The 18,648-nt window shown below is 44.7% G+C and overlaps 1 protein-coding gene across 1 annotated transcript in view; it reads left to right on the top strand.

Annotated features, from left to right (window-relative positions):
• RPS6KA2 (ribosomal protein S6 kinase A2) overlaps nt 1-18,648 on the top strand; it is a 133,512-nt gene that overhangs the window by 10,659 nt on the left and 104,205 nt on the right. Inside the window, exon 2 of the mRNA XM_021712222.1 lies at nt 7,343-7,424. Coding sequence (XP_021567897.1) covers nt 7,394-7,424 — 31 coding nt within the window. The 5' untranslated portion in view covers nt 7,343-7,393. The remainder of the gene's footprint in view (nt 1-7,342; nt 7,425-18,648) is intronic.

Here is an 18,648-nt window from a genome sequence, read left to right as displayed (position 1 = left end):
ATTGAAAAGTGGGTAAATTACATGAATAGATACCTCTCAAAAGAATATATACCAGTAACCCACAATCATATGAAAAAATGTTCAGTATTACTCATCAGGGAAATGCAAATTTAAGATATCACCTTATACCAGTCAGAGTGGCCATTATTTTAAAAAATTTAAAAAACAACAAATGCTAGTATAGAAGTGGAGAAAAGGAAACATTTATACACTGTTGGTAGGACTGTAAATTAGTACAATCTCTATGGAAAATGGGTTAGAGATTACTCAAAGAACTAAAAGTAGATCTGCCATTTGATCCAGCAGTCCCACTACTAGATATCTGCCCTAAAGAACAGAGGTTGTTATATAACAAAGACAGCTATGCCCACAAGTTCCTCACAGCACAATTCACAATTGCAAAGATGTGAAATCAACCTACATGCCCATCAACTGATTAGTGAGTAATGATGATGTGGTATTTATACACCATGGAATACTACACAGTCATAAAAAAAAATAATGAAATGACCTTTGCAGCAACATGGATGGAACTGGAGATCATCCTCAGTAAACTGACTCAGAAACAGGAAACTAAATACTGCATGCTTTCATTCATATGTGTGAGCTAAATGGTCACAAAGATGGAAATAATAGACACTGGGGACACCAATAAGTGGGGAAAGGGTTTAGGGTTCAGAAATTATCTACAGGGCACAATGTTCACTCTCTGGGGAATGGACCACCAATCCCCACTACACAATATGTCCATGTAACGAATACACATGTGTACTCCCCTGAATCTAAAATTAAATTTTTAAAAAAAGAGTATCCGCAAACCAACAAACAGAGTCATGGGCCACTCCAGACCTACTGAGTGAGGTTCTCCAGGGATGAGGCTCTTTATAATAAGCATCCCATGTAATTGGATGGAAATCATTATCTGGGAATTCTTATGGGACTTTTAATTATAAAAAGAAAAAATCAGGTTTTTCACACTAGCAATAACTTGCTTGAGCACAAGGAGTCTATCTTCCTTACCTCACTATCCGTCATATATAGCACAATTCCTAGCACAGAGTTTATGCTCAGTAAACATTTGTATGTATATCATGGAAGAGAATTCTCAAAACTGACCATCAGCTGTGCAGGAAGTGGGGGAAAATACTGTAGGTGTGGAGGCAAAACTATCAAATGAAGCTCACTGTTTGGTGTGTGATGCCAAGTAATGGTAGAGAAAAAAAAAGTATTTCTGCCTTGGAAGGAGCACATGTTGGTAGAATAGCCTGAAGACATTTACCTTTGCAAAGGCTATTTTCCAAAACTCTCTGATACTAAGAGCATCAAAGGTAATAACTATCAGGCTTTCTTGACTATCATCCAAGGTCATTGATGGCAGTCTTGGGCCATAGATAATAATTAAAGTCACTTGGTCCTTGGTTTTCTCATCTACAAAATGGGGCATGGACACTCGCCAGCTTCCTGTGTTGACGGAATGTAATCAGAGTATCTAGAGGCCATCTGTCTAGCCCCAGAGCATATTCAGGAATGGCCATAAAGAGAATTGGGAACCGGGCTTGGTGGCTCAGCCTGTAATCCCACGCCTTTGGGAGGCTGAGGTGAGTGGATTGTCCGAGCCCACGGGTTCGAGACCCGCCTGGGCAGGCGAGACCTCATCTCTACAATAAAATCAAAAAATTAGCCAGGCGTGGTAGTGCGCACCTGTAATTCTGGCTACTCTGAAGGCTGAGGCGGAAGGATCGCCGGAGCCCAGCAGGTCAAGGCTGCAGTAGCTGGGAGCGGCCACTGCACTCCAGTCTGGGCGACAGAGTGAGACTCCAACTCAAAAAAAAAAAGGAAAGTTTAAATAACATACCCAAAGCCATACTGCTAGTAGTTCAGCCAGATTTTAAACCAGGCTTTCAGATTCTAAATTCGCTATACCCTGAAGCTTCTCCCAGAGGAAAATTATACAGAAGAATGAAATAATATTCATTTGTAAGAGAAATGAAAAATGGGCTTCGCATACCCAGTATGTACAGAAAGTGTGGGAAATTGCCTGTAGGCAGCAATGGACTTTGATATTTTGCCTGTGGGATATCTATTTTATCTTGGAGCCCATTATTGTTCTAGCTGAACTTAAAGCAATTTATCTCTAATAGATGTAAACATTTGATAGCATAGTATTTCTTTATAATAAACAGTGATTTTTAACCTTGGGACTCTCATGAACTCTAAGAACTGTCTCCCAAGGAAAATATGATTATACACACAGGATTCCCAGGTCCCCTTTAAAATCACCCAGATCTTCCCCTCTATTTTCACCTCTAAGGTCAATAAATTCTTCTATATAGATCCAACTTTACAAATTGTTCTGAATTTCTTTATCACACACAATCTTCATAGTCTAGAGACTGTTAAACCTATAGGCCATCAATTTTTCTATGCACTACTCTGTCCATATCTACATTGGGGACCAGTCATTTACTGAAAGGTCATATGAGTTTTCTGTCTACCCAACACCAAATATCTGGCTATATGATGATAATTTCTGTTTTGTCCATTGCTATATCCTTAAAGCCTAGAATAGTACTTGACACAATTACATGATATAATTTATGTTTTATTTTTTGTGTTCACTATATGTGTTTCTGAAAATTGTGTGTAAAAATGTTTAAAAATTGATCACATGACTGCAATAAGAAACCTGTTCTTAAAGGGAACTGGTTTATAATTTCTCCATTATATATAACATCACTGTAGATTCTCAGCATGTAAACTTTATCAAACTAAGGAAGTTTCCTTCTAGTCCTAATTTTCTGAGTTGTTTTTCTTAAATCACAAATAGCTATTGAAATTAATCAAATGTTTAGATATAGATTGGGGTATTTTCATAATTTTTCCCTATAGTTTATCAATGTGGTGAATTATATTGATGGGTTTTTTAAAAAAACAAACCATCCTTGGATTTTCCTGGGATGCATCTTACATATTATGACGTATTATTATTATACCATGATGTATTATTCCTTACTATACTATTAAATTCAGCAAACCAATATTTTATTTAGGATTTTTGAATCTATGTTCAAAAATTTAATAGCCTATAATTTTCTTTTCTCATACTGACCTTATCTAGATTTAGAATCAAGATTACATTTATCTTTTATTTGCAGACTTTCTGTGAATTTTTTCCCTGTAACAACATGCTGTTGGATATTTTAAAAAATTAAAATTCAATCCAAAAATAAAATCATAATAATAAATAAAAATCTAATTAAGACAAAAATGTGCTCAGTGTTGAGATGTGCAGACCAAGTGTTTCCTGAGTGCTTGGGGGAGGGAAAGCAGGAGCTGCCTGAACCTGGGAACCCTCATCTGCCTCCCTTTGCCTTGAGGTCCCTCAGTTGGGTAAATGCCAGGGGTACGTGAAAACTTTTTTTAAAAACATATTCTGGGGAAGGGGCTGTAGGTTATGATTCCTATATGCTAAGAATGGAGCAAGCCACAATAGAAAAATGTCCCCGTTTCCCATGACTTCATGGGTGGCATTATCAGAATGTCTCTAGATGTCTCTCTTTTGGGGACAACTGTTACCTGAGAGTTCCCAGGAAGTGCATGCTGTACGGTTGTCTCCTGCTTAGAGGATATCACAGACCAGTGTGACCTTCCAGTTCCGGTAGGGAACTGGAGCCTTTTTCTATGAGAGTCAGCTAGTGATTCTGCTTGTCACAGTGATCCACGGCATTTTGAGGCAGTCCAGGAAAACACTGCATCTGTCTCAGGTGGCGGCTGTCATGCACTTGTGCTGAGACACAGGTCTAGAAATGCAGCGAGGGAGCACAGAAGGCAGAGTGTCTCGGTGACTTCGTTTGCTTACATTGTCAGCATTGTTGTGGCTCTTATTACACCACATTAAAATTGGTTCCTAAACGACATGAGGACGACAGCAGAGCAGGAGAGGGAAGCGCATGGTGCCACAGGGAGATGGCCCTGATGCTACCCAAGTCTTGCTTGTTACAGACTCATTTCTGGATTTTCATTGTCTCATGCAGTCCCCTCCGCCAGGTGGGCCGTTTGCCAGCAGGCGGCACCTGCTGCAGCAATTTTCACTACCTGGCACGTCACAGGAAATTGACAGGCAAGGGTGGGATGGAATTTTTCTGTTCTTTTAAAAAATAAAATTAGAAATCTTTTAAAAAACAGATTACTATACGCATTACCCATTGCCATCAATCATTTCATTTTTAAAGCCTGAAATACAATAGAGGAAAAAAGCTTTACTGGGTAAATATCTATGTAAAATGTGACATCACTTAAAACTAAATCCTGATGGGCGCTGCCCTGTGTGGTTGTGGCCTTCGGTTTGGACTCAAGTGGAATGGCGTTTTCTCTGCTCTTTGAGTCCATACAGACATCCTTCCTTATACCGCAGGGCTGGATAAAGAGGTATAGAGGGATAAAGCAACCCTGGAGATTCAAGGGCTGGGCCATCCAGACACGGGCCCTCAGAAACCTACTTCCTTTGTCTTCAGCATTCTTCCATTTGGAAGAGGGGCTCAGTTGTTGTTTGACTGGTTCTAGGACAACCTCGTCTTGGGAACTTGCAGGTCAGCCTCATCATAATAGAACAGGAATATTCATTTGTCACCAACCACAGTCCACTATCCTCCACACGGTGACTAGTGACCAGGCTGGTCCGTTTGCCCCACACAAGGTGTCCTCATTCGCCATGGCAGGAGTGCTTTGCACCAGCTCTTTAGTGATCCAGGCAGGAGACCACATGCCTGTCCCCACTAGCATCACTGCCCCACTTACCTGCAGAGTGACAAGAATGCATTGTCAGGTGGCCAGCAGCAGCTTCCCCCCCACAAACACACCATCCCCTACCCCAGCCCACCTTTCCCCATTTCCAGACCCGGCTCCCTCTCTTACGTGGTGGGAAGGGATGCGTCTCAGCCTAGTGGCCTCTCAGCACCACGCGACTCTCACTCAGCCCCTTCTGTCCCCAGATTCCTGGGCCACTTCTGGCCTCCCCACTTGGCACCAGGAGCACTGTGGGCAGGCCACATTCCCTGGCTGATCTCGACTCTCTACTGCTCTACTATCAAGTCGATTAGACAAGTTAGGCCCCATGGACAGGCTGGAGAAACAAAAGCAATGACAACATCGGATGGGAACTAAAACTCTACAGCGTGACTGTCCCAGAATTAGGTAGAAACTCACGTGCTATGCACTCATGTTTTTCTCTCTGCAAAAATCCCTTCTCTGACGACTGCTGTCACATCTCTACCTGCCTGTTGGCCTTGGCCCAGCAGGACGTTCCCCAAGGCAGAGTCCTTCCACCTACACTGATGTCCAGGGCTACAGTGGGACTCCTGCGACAGCTACTGGGGCCCTGGGTCTCAAGAAGGGCTTGTACCTGCATTCCCCACAGCAGTGCCTGTGAGCATGAGGCCCCAGTCGTCTTCTAAGTCTGTACACAGGCTTTTTATCCAGCTGAGGGAACACATGTGCACACCCATCCATGCAGACACTCCAGGCCTCTCCCAGAGATGTTAATTCTCAGTGGCAGTGTAGTCCCAAGCCTCAAGGGATGATGGGAACCTGTTCCCAACTGCTCATGGTTTCCTGGGTCCTGGAGGCAGCCAGGTGTCACAGAGAACGATGCTGCTCCACCCCCCTGCACCCTCACTGCTCTCCAGGCAGAGGGGCAGTAGGTATTTTTCTGGCTATTCCCCGTCTCACGAAGGGCTGTGATTGGAGACAGCGATTGCAAGGGATGGGGGCAGTGCCAGGGTCAGGTGGCTGCCAAATTGCTCCCAGGTCACTGGTGGGAATGCGACACTGACATTCAGACTCTGTGATCCACGCACGCGGGACCTTCTGTCCTCCTAGTTTCTCCTGTATTTGTGCTGAAAAACAGACTCTGCCGGCCTCCCTCAAGGGAAGGCCAAGGCTGGCTTGCCCGCAGTGGCAGCACCTCCTGCTCTACAGCCTCCCGTGCTCAGTGAGTTCCTGAACATTGTCTGTGGTGGGAGCAGAGAGTGCAAAAAATTTGTGTCATGTCCCCGTCCCTGGCAAGATGAGACTTCTGCCCGCATACTTGACCAGCCAGGGGCTATGTGGAGTTTACATCACGCTGGAATACCCCAACATGCATCCATGATGGCCAGGCTTCCTGGCTTTGTGAGGCTTGTAAGGAAGGCGCTTGCAGAGGGAGCCACTCAACACCACCCCTGAGTCACGTCACACGGTAGCCACCATGAAATTTGTCTGCTGGTGTTGTCTCCGTGGGTCAAGGAGATTTTTGCATCTGTTGGAAAATCAAGTACTAGTGTCCTCATTTGCATGGAAGATTTTTTTTTCATAAAGGATATTCTATTTTGTTTTTGTTTTGTTTTTGCTAAGTTTGTCCAAACATCACCAATATAATTTTAAACTCCGTATCTTTTGTTTTTCTCTGTGATACACATCAAAAAGTGTTTCTCAAAGTGCTGTCAATTATGCACTTGAGTATATTTAAGAGCTAGTTAGAAACAAACTCTATCTGTAAACTTAAGCTATTCACAGCTACATTTTGGGTGAAGAAAGTTCAAATAAGAGAAACTAGTTTATCTTGAACATTGCATAGAGCGTCTGTGTGATTGCCAGTAACTCTCAGGATGTTCTCCACAGTAGGGTTTTACAGAGGGATACTTAAATAAGCCAAGCAATCTCCTTAAAACTTCTGAATATTGTGTATTTTTCTAACTAGCTGGTTTTCAAAAAATTGAGTGATATTACTCCTAATAGAAAATAGAAAGTAGACTGGGTGCAGTAACTCACGCCTATAAATCCCATACTTTAGGAGGTGAAGGTGGGAGGATTGCTAGAGCTCAGGAGTTTGAGACCAGCCTGAACAGCACAGCAAGTGCTCATCTCACAAAAAAATGAAAATTTAAAAAGTCCAGATTTGGTGGCACTCACTTGTCGTCCCAGCTATTCAGAGGCTGAGGTGGAAGAATGACCCGAGCCCAGGAGGTTGAGGCTTTGCTGAACTGTGACCATGCCACTGCACTTCAGCCTGGGAAAAAAAGTGAGACCCTGAATCAAAAAAATGAAATAAAATAAAATAGAAAGTGAATGATACCAAAACCAACTGATGACTCTTCATATAAACACGTGATGCTATTCACCACAGAGTTGTTGTAAATCAGAGCTTTTCCCGGCAGCCCCAACGTTGGAGAGAATCTTAAATGTTCCTCCAGTATGTTTATTTTGCTTGACTTTAAACTTCCTTTCTATCCCCCTAGTCAAATCAAACCAGAAAAGTGAGTTTGAGGTCTTCCCGGTTTCAGACATTCCGTTTTCTCTCTCTAAGGTGTTTCTGGTAAGGAAGGTAAAGGGGTCCGACGCGGGACAGCTCTATGCAATGAAGGTCCTCAAGAAGGCGACTCTGAAAGGTAAGACCTTCAAAAGGGGCTGCTGCTTTTGAGACATGCTGTTGCAAGGTATTCTCTCTTTGCTCTTTGAGGAAGTAGTCCTTCTTGCTGGCGTTAACGATTCCTAAAGATTTTCTCAAAGAACATATTAGGAGCATTATACTCTGTTGGATAATAAACAGTGTAAACATTTCCCTGGCTATTTACACATCCCTGAAGAGTCTCCTCAGTTTCCAGAGAAGAGCCATATTGTATAAATACCATTCCTCCCTGCCACAGTGTGCCATTTGGAAAACAAAGCAACAGGCATGACAGCAGGTTGTTGCAACGAGACACAGCACAGAAAATCGGCATGAACAGCCACCGTCAGGCTGGATTGCCCAGTTTTCAGTAAAATATGGGGTTCATGGCTATGTTATTTTCCTTTCTTGTCGCAGTTACTAGGAGTTAGAAACACAGTCTAACAGCTGACTCTGCCTAGCTCATGTGCACACCCATCCTGCAAGTGAGGTGTGAGCACTCAACATGGGGTCAACGTAAGGATGAGATCTAAAATAGCTCACAGCCAATCAATCCATAGTAGCTGAGCACCTACCATGTCTGCATGATCACCTCCTGTTCATTCCATTGGTAAAGGAGTGATTCTTTGCCCCAAATACTACAAGATGGTTGAACACACAATGCCCGACTCTGAGCGGATGCCACGACAGCAATGTATTAGTCACATATACTCACTCCCAGGGGAGCAGGACACCACAGGCCACCCAAGGCCACACGGGGGCTGTACTCAGGAGCAGAAGCTGTGAGGGGCCAACTTTGTAGTAACAAGAGGCTGAGGTGGCTTCTGGTTTTTGCAGAAGATGTGACTGGCTCAATTGAGTCATTTTGTGGACTGGCAAGGTCTGTTAGAATAGGGTCTAATTGGGGACTGCATGGGGGACAGATGGTCCAGCTTACACGGCCTCAGCAGGGCAGGGAGCCTTTCCTGCTGGGTGGGGCTTATCTAGCAAGATCAGGGAGCTTGTAGTGAGGCCTCTGGGGCCCTGTGAGGTTCAGAGATGTCAGGGCAGCCCTTGAATATTCAAATTTTACTACACAGTGCTCTCTGCCACGACATACAGGTGAGCTGTGCATATGTCATTCTCTGCCTTCAAGTCAGTTGCCATCTAGCTGAGGGAATGAATCAACCAAGAGGACAATAAATACACAGACCAGATATATACAGACTTTAAGTATCTCAGGTGTAAAAAGAAGGGAAAAAGCTCTTCCAAGTGATGGAGTTCAGAAAGGAGACGGTGCGTGAGACTCAAGGCTTAAAGGATGTCTGACTACTTCTATAAGAAAAGAGAAACCAGGCCAGGCACAGTGGCTCATGCCTGTAATCCCAACACACTGGGAGGCTGAGGTAAGAGATTCACTTACCTGAGGCCAGGAGTTCAAGACCAGCCTGGACAATGTAATGAGAGCCTGTCTCTACAAAATTTAAATTTAAATTTAAAAAATAGCCAGGAGAGGTGGCATGTGCCTATAGTCCCAGCTGCTCTGGAGGCTGAGGTGGGAAGATCACTTGAGCCCAGGAGTTTGAGGCTACACTGTAGTGAGCTATAATCACCCCACTGCACTTCAATCTGGGTGACAGAGTAAGACCCCTGACTACAAAAGAGAGAAAAAAATCAGGTTGACAACAGCACAACACCAATGGTAGGAAAATACAAAGACTGGCCACTTTGGCCCTACTGAGTCAGAGCCACCTTTGTGTGTTTGGAGAATAGGGGGGATTGTTATAATACAGCCCTAAGCCCCACTCCTGACCTGGTGAATCACAATCTCGTAGGAGTAGAGCCTGGAATTTAACTTTCTTAACAAATTGTCCTAGCATCTCTTAGGTACACAAAGATCTCAGACAGGGCCTTCTAGTTTACTGTAGGCACTTGAGTTTTTAGTTCAGTGTTACCAATAGCAACATAATTTAAGCCATGTTTTTTTAAGGTGGACTTTTTTTGTTGTAGATGTAATGATATTTCTAAAACCATGTGTCTGATAAACATGACCAAATATTCCAAGATTCTTATAAAAATATCATTTTAAAGAATTGTTCTTGGGGAGCACACCTCATCAACAAGGGTACCTGCATAATGAACATTTGTATACCTAACCCTGACTTGTACCCCACATCTTTAAAATAAAAAAATTAAAAATTAAAAAAAAAAAGAATTGTTCTTTGTCGATGAGGTGTATAGAAAACAAAGCAAGTTGACTTTCTATCCCCGACTTTTAGTACAATACTCTCTTCACTTACAGTAGCCCCATAGAAATAGACAATTACATTAGATATTTGTTAGTTCAGGCTCACCAAATGCCTGAAAAGTGAACTGCTCTTGCAGTTTCCCTAATACAGAGCACCATTTGACCTGGTTATTCCACTTCTGGGCATTTAACCAGGAGGAATGGACTCATGTCTAACCAAAAAGTAGTACAGGAATGTCCACAGCAGTAGCCAAGAAGTAGTACAGGAACATCCAACTCACTGTAGCCAAGAAGTGGCCAGAAATCCAGTGTTCTCTGACTGGAGCATGGAAAACTAAAGTGTGGTGTATCCATACTGTGGAATATTCATCAGTGAAAAGGACTGAGGAGCCGGTACATGCCACAGCATGGATGAACCCTGGAAACAGCACTCTCAGAGAAAGAAGCCAGACCCAGGTCCCACATGTTACCTTATTCCATTTAGATGCAAGACCAAAACACACAAGTCCTAGAGGTAGAAAGGACATTCATGGCTTCCTAGGGTTTGAGGGGTTAGAGAGAGAGGAAGTGAGTGTTAACAGGTCCAGGGCTTCTTTTCGATTGATGACAATTTTTTTAAAAAGTCAGCTGTGCTGATGGTTGCACAACTCTGAATTCCCTAGAAACCATTGAACTGTACGCTTTACATGGGTGAGTTGTGTGGAATGTGAATTATTTCTCAAGAAAGCTGTTATTTTTAAAATGAGCAGCTGCTGAATAACATAGTCATTTGCTAAAGCCTGCTCTTTTTCTCTGAAAGCCTTGAGATTTATTCTGAAAGGCAGATGAGGCATTTTCTGGAAGTTGAAAACACAGGGAGGTACATCCATGTCCTCACCACCTGCAGCATACATACCATGCACAGCAGTCCGCACTTGCCTCTTGGGGCTCTAGGACTGGCCGGGAATAGCCCTCTTTCTCCTTAAATACTGACCGTTCCTTGGTTCCCCTCAAGTGCCATATGCCCCTTCCCTGCCTCTGAAGGAAAGAAGGACGAGAGGGAGTGGGGTTGGAGCTGCAGTGGGGACCTGGGCTTCTCCCCTGACTCTGAGGAGAGTGGTTGGGGAAAGGAGCTGGGAGTTGTTCTCTGTTTAGCCTGTCGCTAAGCCCTGGACTTCACTGGGACTGACCTTGACCTCTTAGCTCATGGCAAAACACTCCCTCAATGACTTCACTCTCCTCAGATACGTCAGTCTCCACATTTGTTTATAATCCACTCCAAAGTGTCTGAGAAACAGCTTCTAATACACAGTTCCATGGAATTAGTGGGATATAAACTGTATACACAGGATGATTGTGATATTGTTAAATAACTGGGCATGGTGGCTTACACCTATAATCCCAACACTTTGGGAGGCCAAGACGGTAGGATCACTTGAGCCCAGAAGTTCGGACCAGCCTGGGTGACATAGTGAGACCTCATCTCTACAAAAAATAAAAAAAGAATCCGGGTGTGATGGCATGTACCCGTAGTCCCAGCTACTCAGGAGGCTGAGGCAGAAGGATCACCTGAGCCCAAGAGGTCAAGGCTTCAGTGAGCCATGATCATGGTACTATACTTCAGCCTCGGCAACAGAGTGAGACCTCGACTCAAAATAATAATAATAATAATTGTTGGGAGCCGGCCACGGAGGCCCACTGAGCGTTAGGGATCAGGAAGGGCCATTGACCCGAGACCACTAGGATGCGTTCGGGAGCTATTGACCCCATTTCCTCCCCCTTTCTACTCAGCACTAACCAGATTAAGTTCCTGTGAACTCAAAACATAAAAACTCTGAGACCGGGACAAACACAAGCTAACTTTAGAAGCTCATTGCTCCCATTCTTCCACAAACTGCAGTTTTGGCTTTCATACAACTTATAATTCAAACTCAGGTCACATCTAAGAGCCTTAGTATTGGTCACAGGCTTCTGGGTCATGATCTTAGGATTTATTGAAGTTGAATAAATGGATTAAGGTTTCATCGATTAGGTTATGGGATTATACCTGAAAGAACATCTGGTGGGTGGGGAACCCCCCTCACACACCCGACTGTGTAGTTGTAATTCCCATTAAATGGCTTCTGCACTAGACTAGAGTCCAGTCTCTCTCTCTCTCTCTCTCTCTCTCTCTCTCTCTCTCTCTCTCTCTCTCTCTCTCTCTCTCTCTCTCTCTCTTCTTCCCCCTAATCGCCAACGCCGTCTCCACCTTTGGGGTACCCTGAACCCGGCTGGAGCTGGTCTCCAGCAAATAATAATATTGTTAAATACCTAAGTGTCTCAAGCAGTAGTGAGGTGCGTGTATGTGTGTGTGCACATGTGAAACAGACGTTGTACTTGTTGCAAATATGCCAGAATGAAGGAAGGCAGTGTCTGTGTCTGAGTTACAGATCTGGCAAGCTCTTATTTTCTTCTCTATGCTCTATGTTTCAAGTATTCAATAAAAACTAAACATATTTGACTTTTTGTAGCATAAAGTTATTTTTAAATATTCTGGAACAATATGCTTGGGTGCTTAAATTCATTTTTATATTGTGAAAATGAACCATAGAAGCTGGAAGATTTGAAAAAATGTTTCATTTCCTTGTGCTCCTTAAAAGCCACCTTTAAAACCAGACGTTATTTTATATCTTGTACTGTTTTAACTTTCCATAATGGTCCATCACTAAAGAATAGATATCTTTAGCTGAAATTTATGTTCTGAAGAGAAAAATAGAAAACTTTGCTGGGTGTAGTGGCTCATACCTATAATCTCAGCACTTTGGGAGACCGAGGCGGGAGGATTGCTTGAACCCAAGAATTCGAGACCAGCCTGGCCAACAAAGTGAGCCTTGTCGCTACAAAAAAAAAAATCAAAAAACACACACACAAAAAAACAAAAACAATTGGCAGGATGTGGTGCCATCTGCCTACAGTCCCAGTTACTGGGAGGCTGAGGCAGAAGAATTGCCTGAGCCCAGGAGGTCGAGGCTGTGGTAAGCTATGATTGTGCCACTGCACTCCTGCCTGGGTGACTGAGTGAGACCCTGACCAAAAGGAAAAAAAACGGGAGAAAAGGAACCTTCACAAAAGTCCTTTGCGTATGTCCTTTACTAGTGGTGCCATGAGGTTACTGGGTCTTACCGTGACCAGGTGAGCTATGTGGCAGGAGTCTGGTCACTATGGGCACTGAACCCAGGAAGGGACCCCTGCCACCCCTGAACCCTTCTCACCTGTGAAAGAAGAGAGCTGACACAAAGGAGCATTTGCATTGTTTTAGCCCTCACACCTCTGCCTTCTGCTAGCCAGAGTCCTCCAAACACCCCGTAACTCATTCCCCTTCATAATTTTCCCAGCGGACAAGTGGTTAACAATTCTGAGGAGTGTGAACATGCTGCAGCGACTGCAGTGACGTTCTCCACTCACCCCCAGCAGAACCCCAGAAGCACAGATAGCTGTCGGGAAAAGACCAGGTGTTTGAATGGCAAAATCCCTTTGAAAAGGACAGAAATGAAAAGGGGGTGGGAGGCACATGGGAATGATGTGAAAACTCCAGCTTGTTCCTCAGAAACGTGGCTGGTGGTCCTGTGTGCGAAGAGAGGGCTGCTGCCGGTAGGATTCCATTTAACCTGGCCCGAAGGATCATGGCTTCTGACAGCTCCTTTTCATCTTTACCTAAGCTTGGAGTGTCATGCTCTCCCCCCACCCCTTTCTTTAAAGAGGCTGCAGATCATTTCTAAGGGGTGTGAGCTATGCAGAAACTGAGAGGGTACCACCTGCAGGGCTCCCGCCCTGTCTCCACCCCATGATAGAAGGGCACTGTGGTCTCCTTGGTACTAAGGATGCTATAAAATGTTCAGCTTCTTGAATTTGACAAGATATCTCTATTTATGACTTGACAGTGAGTTATGACAGGTAACAATCTGTATAATGCTTTCCACATATAATGAATTCCAAAGGATGGTCCCCAGGTTGTGATGTAAAAACATTTGGCTTAAAAGAACGTCCTCCTAAGAAACATGTTCCCAAACATGAGACCAAATACAAAAGAAGCCTGATCTTCATCAGATGGGGCTGGGCACTCTCCTTAAGAGACATCCTGTACTCTGTTCTCAGCCTTGGCTGCAGGCTGGACTTGCCTGGGGGACTTTCACAAAATGCTGGTTCCTGGAGCCCCTCCAGGAGAGTCTCAGTTACTTGGTTTGAGCTTGAGAATTTGGCAAAACTCCCTTGCCTGGGTGTCTCTGTTACAGCCTGACTGGATTCTTATGCCCACTGTCCAGAACAGGCGAGTGACAGCAGCTGTTACAGTAGAGAAAGAGTTTGGAGATCACAGCGCAGCTGAGCAGAAGGACAGGAGATATTTCTCCAATCCACCTCCCGAGAATTTCAGTCTAGGGTTTTTAAGGAATAATTTGGCAGGCAGGGAGCTAGGGAATGGGAGTTGCTGATTGGTTGGGGTGAAGTCATGAGGGTGTCAAAACTGTCTCCCCATGTTCAGAGCCAGTTTCTGCAAGGGGGTCTCAGAACTAGTAGAGTCAGTTCCTTGGCATGTGTCCCCCGGGTCTGGGTGACTCATGGGTGGGGTTATGGGTCCACCAGAGTGCAAAGTCTGAAAAACAACTCTGACACCATTCTTAGGTTTTATAATAGAGATCTGTATGAAATCTCATGAACTGGCTACTGATGCCAAGCAGTAAGCCATCACAAAAGTGGCTTAGTAGGACGGGAGGTGGGAGGTGGGATCCTGGAGGCTAAAGCTGCTCACACCCTGTGGCTGATCCAAACTTAGAATGTCATTGAGTAAATCTGTGTGACCTTAAGCTCGTGGTTTAAGGGAAAATATGTGTTTCGGCCTCACAGGCAACTTTCCCCTCCCCCGGTATCAGGACATGAAGCTCATCAATGGCTCTCTATCGAAGTGAATGCAGACAACACATTTTCACTTCTAACCACAGCTGTACCTTTGCAGGACTCCCGTCTCTTCCATGGCTTTTACCCTGGCCCTGTATTCCTTTTAGATAGGCGCTTTCATCTCTAGTGTGTCGAGGGTGCCACCAACACGGAATCCTTGCATAGTGGTCAGGAGCACAAAGGCTGAATCCTGGTGCCAATCCAGCTCTGACCTTCCTGGCTTTGTCATCATGTGGTGCCTCTCCTAGCCCCTGACTCCTCCTAAAATGGGTCAGTGTTCATGGAATGGCTGGTGTGATTTTTCAGCTCTTTAGAGCATGTGGTGTTGCTGACCCCAGGACCTCTGGCCTTTTCTCCATGGAGACCGTTAAGGCTTTGGAGCTGCAGTGGGACTTTTCCTGTTGATGTTTTGTTTTGGTCTAACAGAGCGGGCAGTGGAGGGGAAGACTGACCATCAGTTCCATCTACTTAGAATTGTACCCTGGTTAAGCCATAGCCTCTCCAGTTACAGTGAGAAAGCCCTGCGATCCTGTGGATTACTAAAGGTAGCCAACATCTGAGTGGACACCACAGAGGTGCCCAGAGGGGTTCACTGTACAGAATTCTCTTGTTCCAGTGGGCCATTCCCACATTGTGGAAGCTTTTTCTTTCAGGAACTATCTTTTGCACTGATACTTCTCTGGTAGGACTTCACTTGTGGTTTTGTTTTATTTTGTTTGTTTGTTTTTGGTTTTTTTTTTTGAGTTGGAGTCTCACTCTGTCGCCCAGACTGGAGTGCAGTGGCCGCTCCCGGCCACCGCAGCCTTGACTTGCTGGGCTCCAGCGATCCTTCCGCCTCAGCCTTCCGAGTAGCCAGAATTACAGGCGCGCGCTACCATGCCCGGCTAATTTTTTGATTTATTGTAGAGATGAGGTCTCGCCTGCCCAGGCGAGTCTCGAACCCGCGGGCTCAGGCAATCCATTCACCTCAGCCTCCCAAAGGCGTGGGATTACAGGCTGAGCCACCGAGCCCAGCTTCTTTTTTTTTTTGAGTTGGAGTCTCACGCTGTCACCCAGACTGGAGTGCAGTGGCCGCTCCCGGCTACTGCAGCCTCAACCTGCTGGGCTCCGGAGATTCTTCGGCCTCAAGCCTTCCAAGTAGCTGGAACTATGGGCATGCGCCACAACGCCCAGATAATTTTTGATTTATTGTAGAGATGAGGTCTCACCAAGTTGCCCAGGTGGGTCTCGAGCCCGCGGGCTCAGGCTGTCCGCTCACCTCAGCCTCCCAAACCGCTGGGATTACAGGCTGAGCCACTGAGCCTGGCCACTTGTGTTTTCATGCCTAACTCATTTTCATCCATTTTCCCTGCAAGTCGAGTATCTCAGTTTTTTCTTGGAAGGGAATAAGTCAGGTTCTGTTGATTGCAAAGGAAGGAAAATACCATTCTGGCAGAATCTTTGTTTGACCAAGTCAAGTGACTGACAGAAAGTCACAGTAGTGTTAGTTGTGTTTCTTGGTGGCTGTGCCCTAGGTCCCTGTTGTTGCACCGCAGCCAGTGCAGAAGGGGAAATGGATCAAGATAATAGCCCATCCTGAGATAACTCCCCAGACTTCAGGCCTCCTAACCTGACCCCATCCTCACAAGGGGCAAACCCCCTGCATTTCCTTAGCAGAAAGCCACATCCTGGCTAATTGTACTTAAGATGTTTACTATTCTTGAATTTATTTTCTCAGTTAATTGTCTAAGAAGAAAAGTAATGAAAATGCTCCCCTGCAGCCGCCCTTGACTTCTGTCTCGGGTCCTCTGTAAGTTATGCACAGCCCTGTCGCTTGCCCTCATCACCCTTCTGTAACTGGCATCTGGTTCATTATCGGGACACTTGCCTATGACCTTGGAGGCCTGTGCTTGTTTTTACCAGAATTATATTCTTGAATTATGGATATGTCACCACTAGGAAGCAGATTTTTTCATTACGTGTCATCTTCAATACTAGTGCAGTCCAAGTACTGGAGAGTAATGAACTTAAGATTTATCTGCAGAAAGATTTTCTTCTAAGGATGTTGGTTATGTAATCATGTCAGTCATTTTTAAAGAACTTAGCATAGAGGAATAAAGAGACAAATCTTGAGGGGTTATGCTTGTTATGGCAATCAATGTGGCTAACCTTTATTATTTGTGGTTTTCTTCTGTCCTCTTCTCTGTGGAGTAATTAACTGTAAGTCTTGATCCCCAAATTTTAGCAACACAATGGCTCATGGAAATCCATTTAACCTTTGAAAACCAAAAGATACTACGTGAAGATGGATTTCCATTCTGCATCTGAGAGGCCACTCAAGATATAGTTTCAGACTTAGCTTTTTAGTAGACAAAGAAAAGGCACATCAAACCACATGGTGGCTAAGGCATTACTCAGCACAGCCTGTGGTCTCTGTGCTGAGTCGTCTCTGGCTGACCATGTGCACATTGGCCCAGCCTTCAAAACTCCTGCAGCTGTGCTGCACAGACACAAAGCTTCGAGTCTCTGTGTGGCTGTGCTCAGCCATCTACACTATGCTCAACCCCCCACAGGGGTGTGTGCAGAAGCCTGTAGCCCTTGTGGGCTTCATGGTCAATGCACTGTCCCTATGCCCTTCCACCACACACACACAATGGTTTCCTAAGGTACATTTACATTGTATACTCATCTCCATAGTGCCTGAAACAATTGCCTTTCTGTTTATTTTAACCTTATTTTATTTTGTAGTATCATCTAAATATAATATAATGTCATAACAGGGTTGTTATTATAGGAGAAGAGATCCCAAAAGGCAGGAATTTATTTATTGAAAAGCCACATATTTATTTTTACATGTGTACACTTTAGTCACCTTCCAAGGACTCTCCGTTTGATGCAATATACCTATCGAGATGCTTTTTCCACGGCTCAGAACAGTTTTTGAACTCATTCATTTCGATGCCTTTTAGTGTTCCTGCCGTTTTTTGTTTCACTTCTTCCACATCGGCAAAACGTTTCCCTTTTAAGGGTTCTTTCACCCAGGGAAACAAACAAAAAGTCACTCAGGACAAGTGAATAGTGAGAGTGGGGCAGAGGGATCATGCCATTTTGGGTCAAAAACTGCTGAACACTCAGTGCAGTGTGAGCAGTGTTGTCATGGTGGGAGAACCAGGGACCTGTTTGCCACAACTTGGGATGTTTCTTCCGCAAATAGTGTTACAACCTTCTCAAAATTTTCAGATAAAAATTTTGGTTGACCATCTGATCCAGAGGAAAAATTCTGAGTGTACGACAAGGGGCCGGGGCTCCAAAAGACAATTCTGAGGTTTTGGGGGGTCCCCTCGTAATATGATATGATACATGTTTCAGTCCATTCAGGCTGCAACAACAGAACACCGTGGGTTGGCTAGCCTGTAAACAAATTTACTTCTCACAGTTCTGGAGGCCAGATGTTCAAGGTCAAGGTTCCATCAGATGGCTTGTAGAGCGCCATCTTCTCCCTGTGTCCTCACATGGCAGAAAAGGCTGAGAGTGCTCTCTGCGGCCTCTTTTATAAGGGCTCTAATCCCATTGGTGAGGCTCCCCCCTCAGGACCTAATCACCTCACAAAGGCCACACCTCCGGGTGCCATCACCTTGGGAATTAGGTTTCAACATTGAATTTGGGGGCACATACACAGTCAGTCGATAGCATTTCACACCTCATTCCCTCAAAATTCATGTTTTCCTCACATGCAAAATATATTCACTCCATCCCAACAGCCCCAGCTTCATGACAGCCTCACTCAAAACTTTAAAGTCCAATGTTTCATCCAAATCAATATCGATTAGAGTCAAGGTATGATTCATCTTGATGCAAGTTACCTTCCTGCTCTGAACCTGAGAAATCAAACAAGTTACGTGCTTCAAGAATGCTATGGAGGGACAAGCATGGGACAGACACTGTCATTCCAAAGGGGAGAAATAGGAAAGAAGAAAGGAGTGATGGGTCCCAAGTAAGTCCAAAACCCAACAGGGCAGATAATATCAAACCTTAAGCCTCCAGAATAGCCCTCTTCAACTCGATTCTTTGCCTTCCAGACCCACTGGGGCAGGGGCCCCACCTCTGG

Source organism: Carlito syrichta, unplaced genomic scaffold (assembly GCF_000164805.1).
Source record: "Carlito syrichta isolate Samal-C Ts95f unplaced genomic scaffold, Tarsius_syrichta-2.0.1 Scaffold303137, whole genome shotgun sequence".
Taxonomy (NCBI): Eukaryota; Metazoa; Chordata; class Mammalia; order Primates; family Tarsiidae; genus Carlito; species Carlito syrichta.
This window is presented reverse-complemented; position numbering and strand designations above follow the sequence as displayed.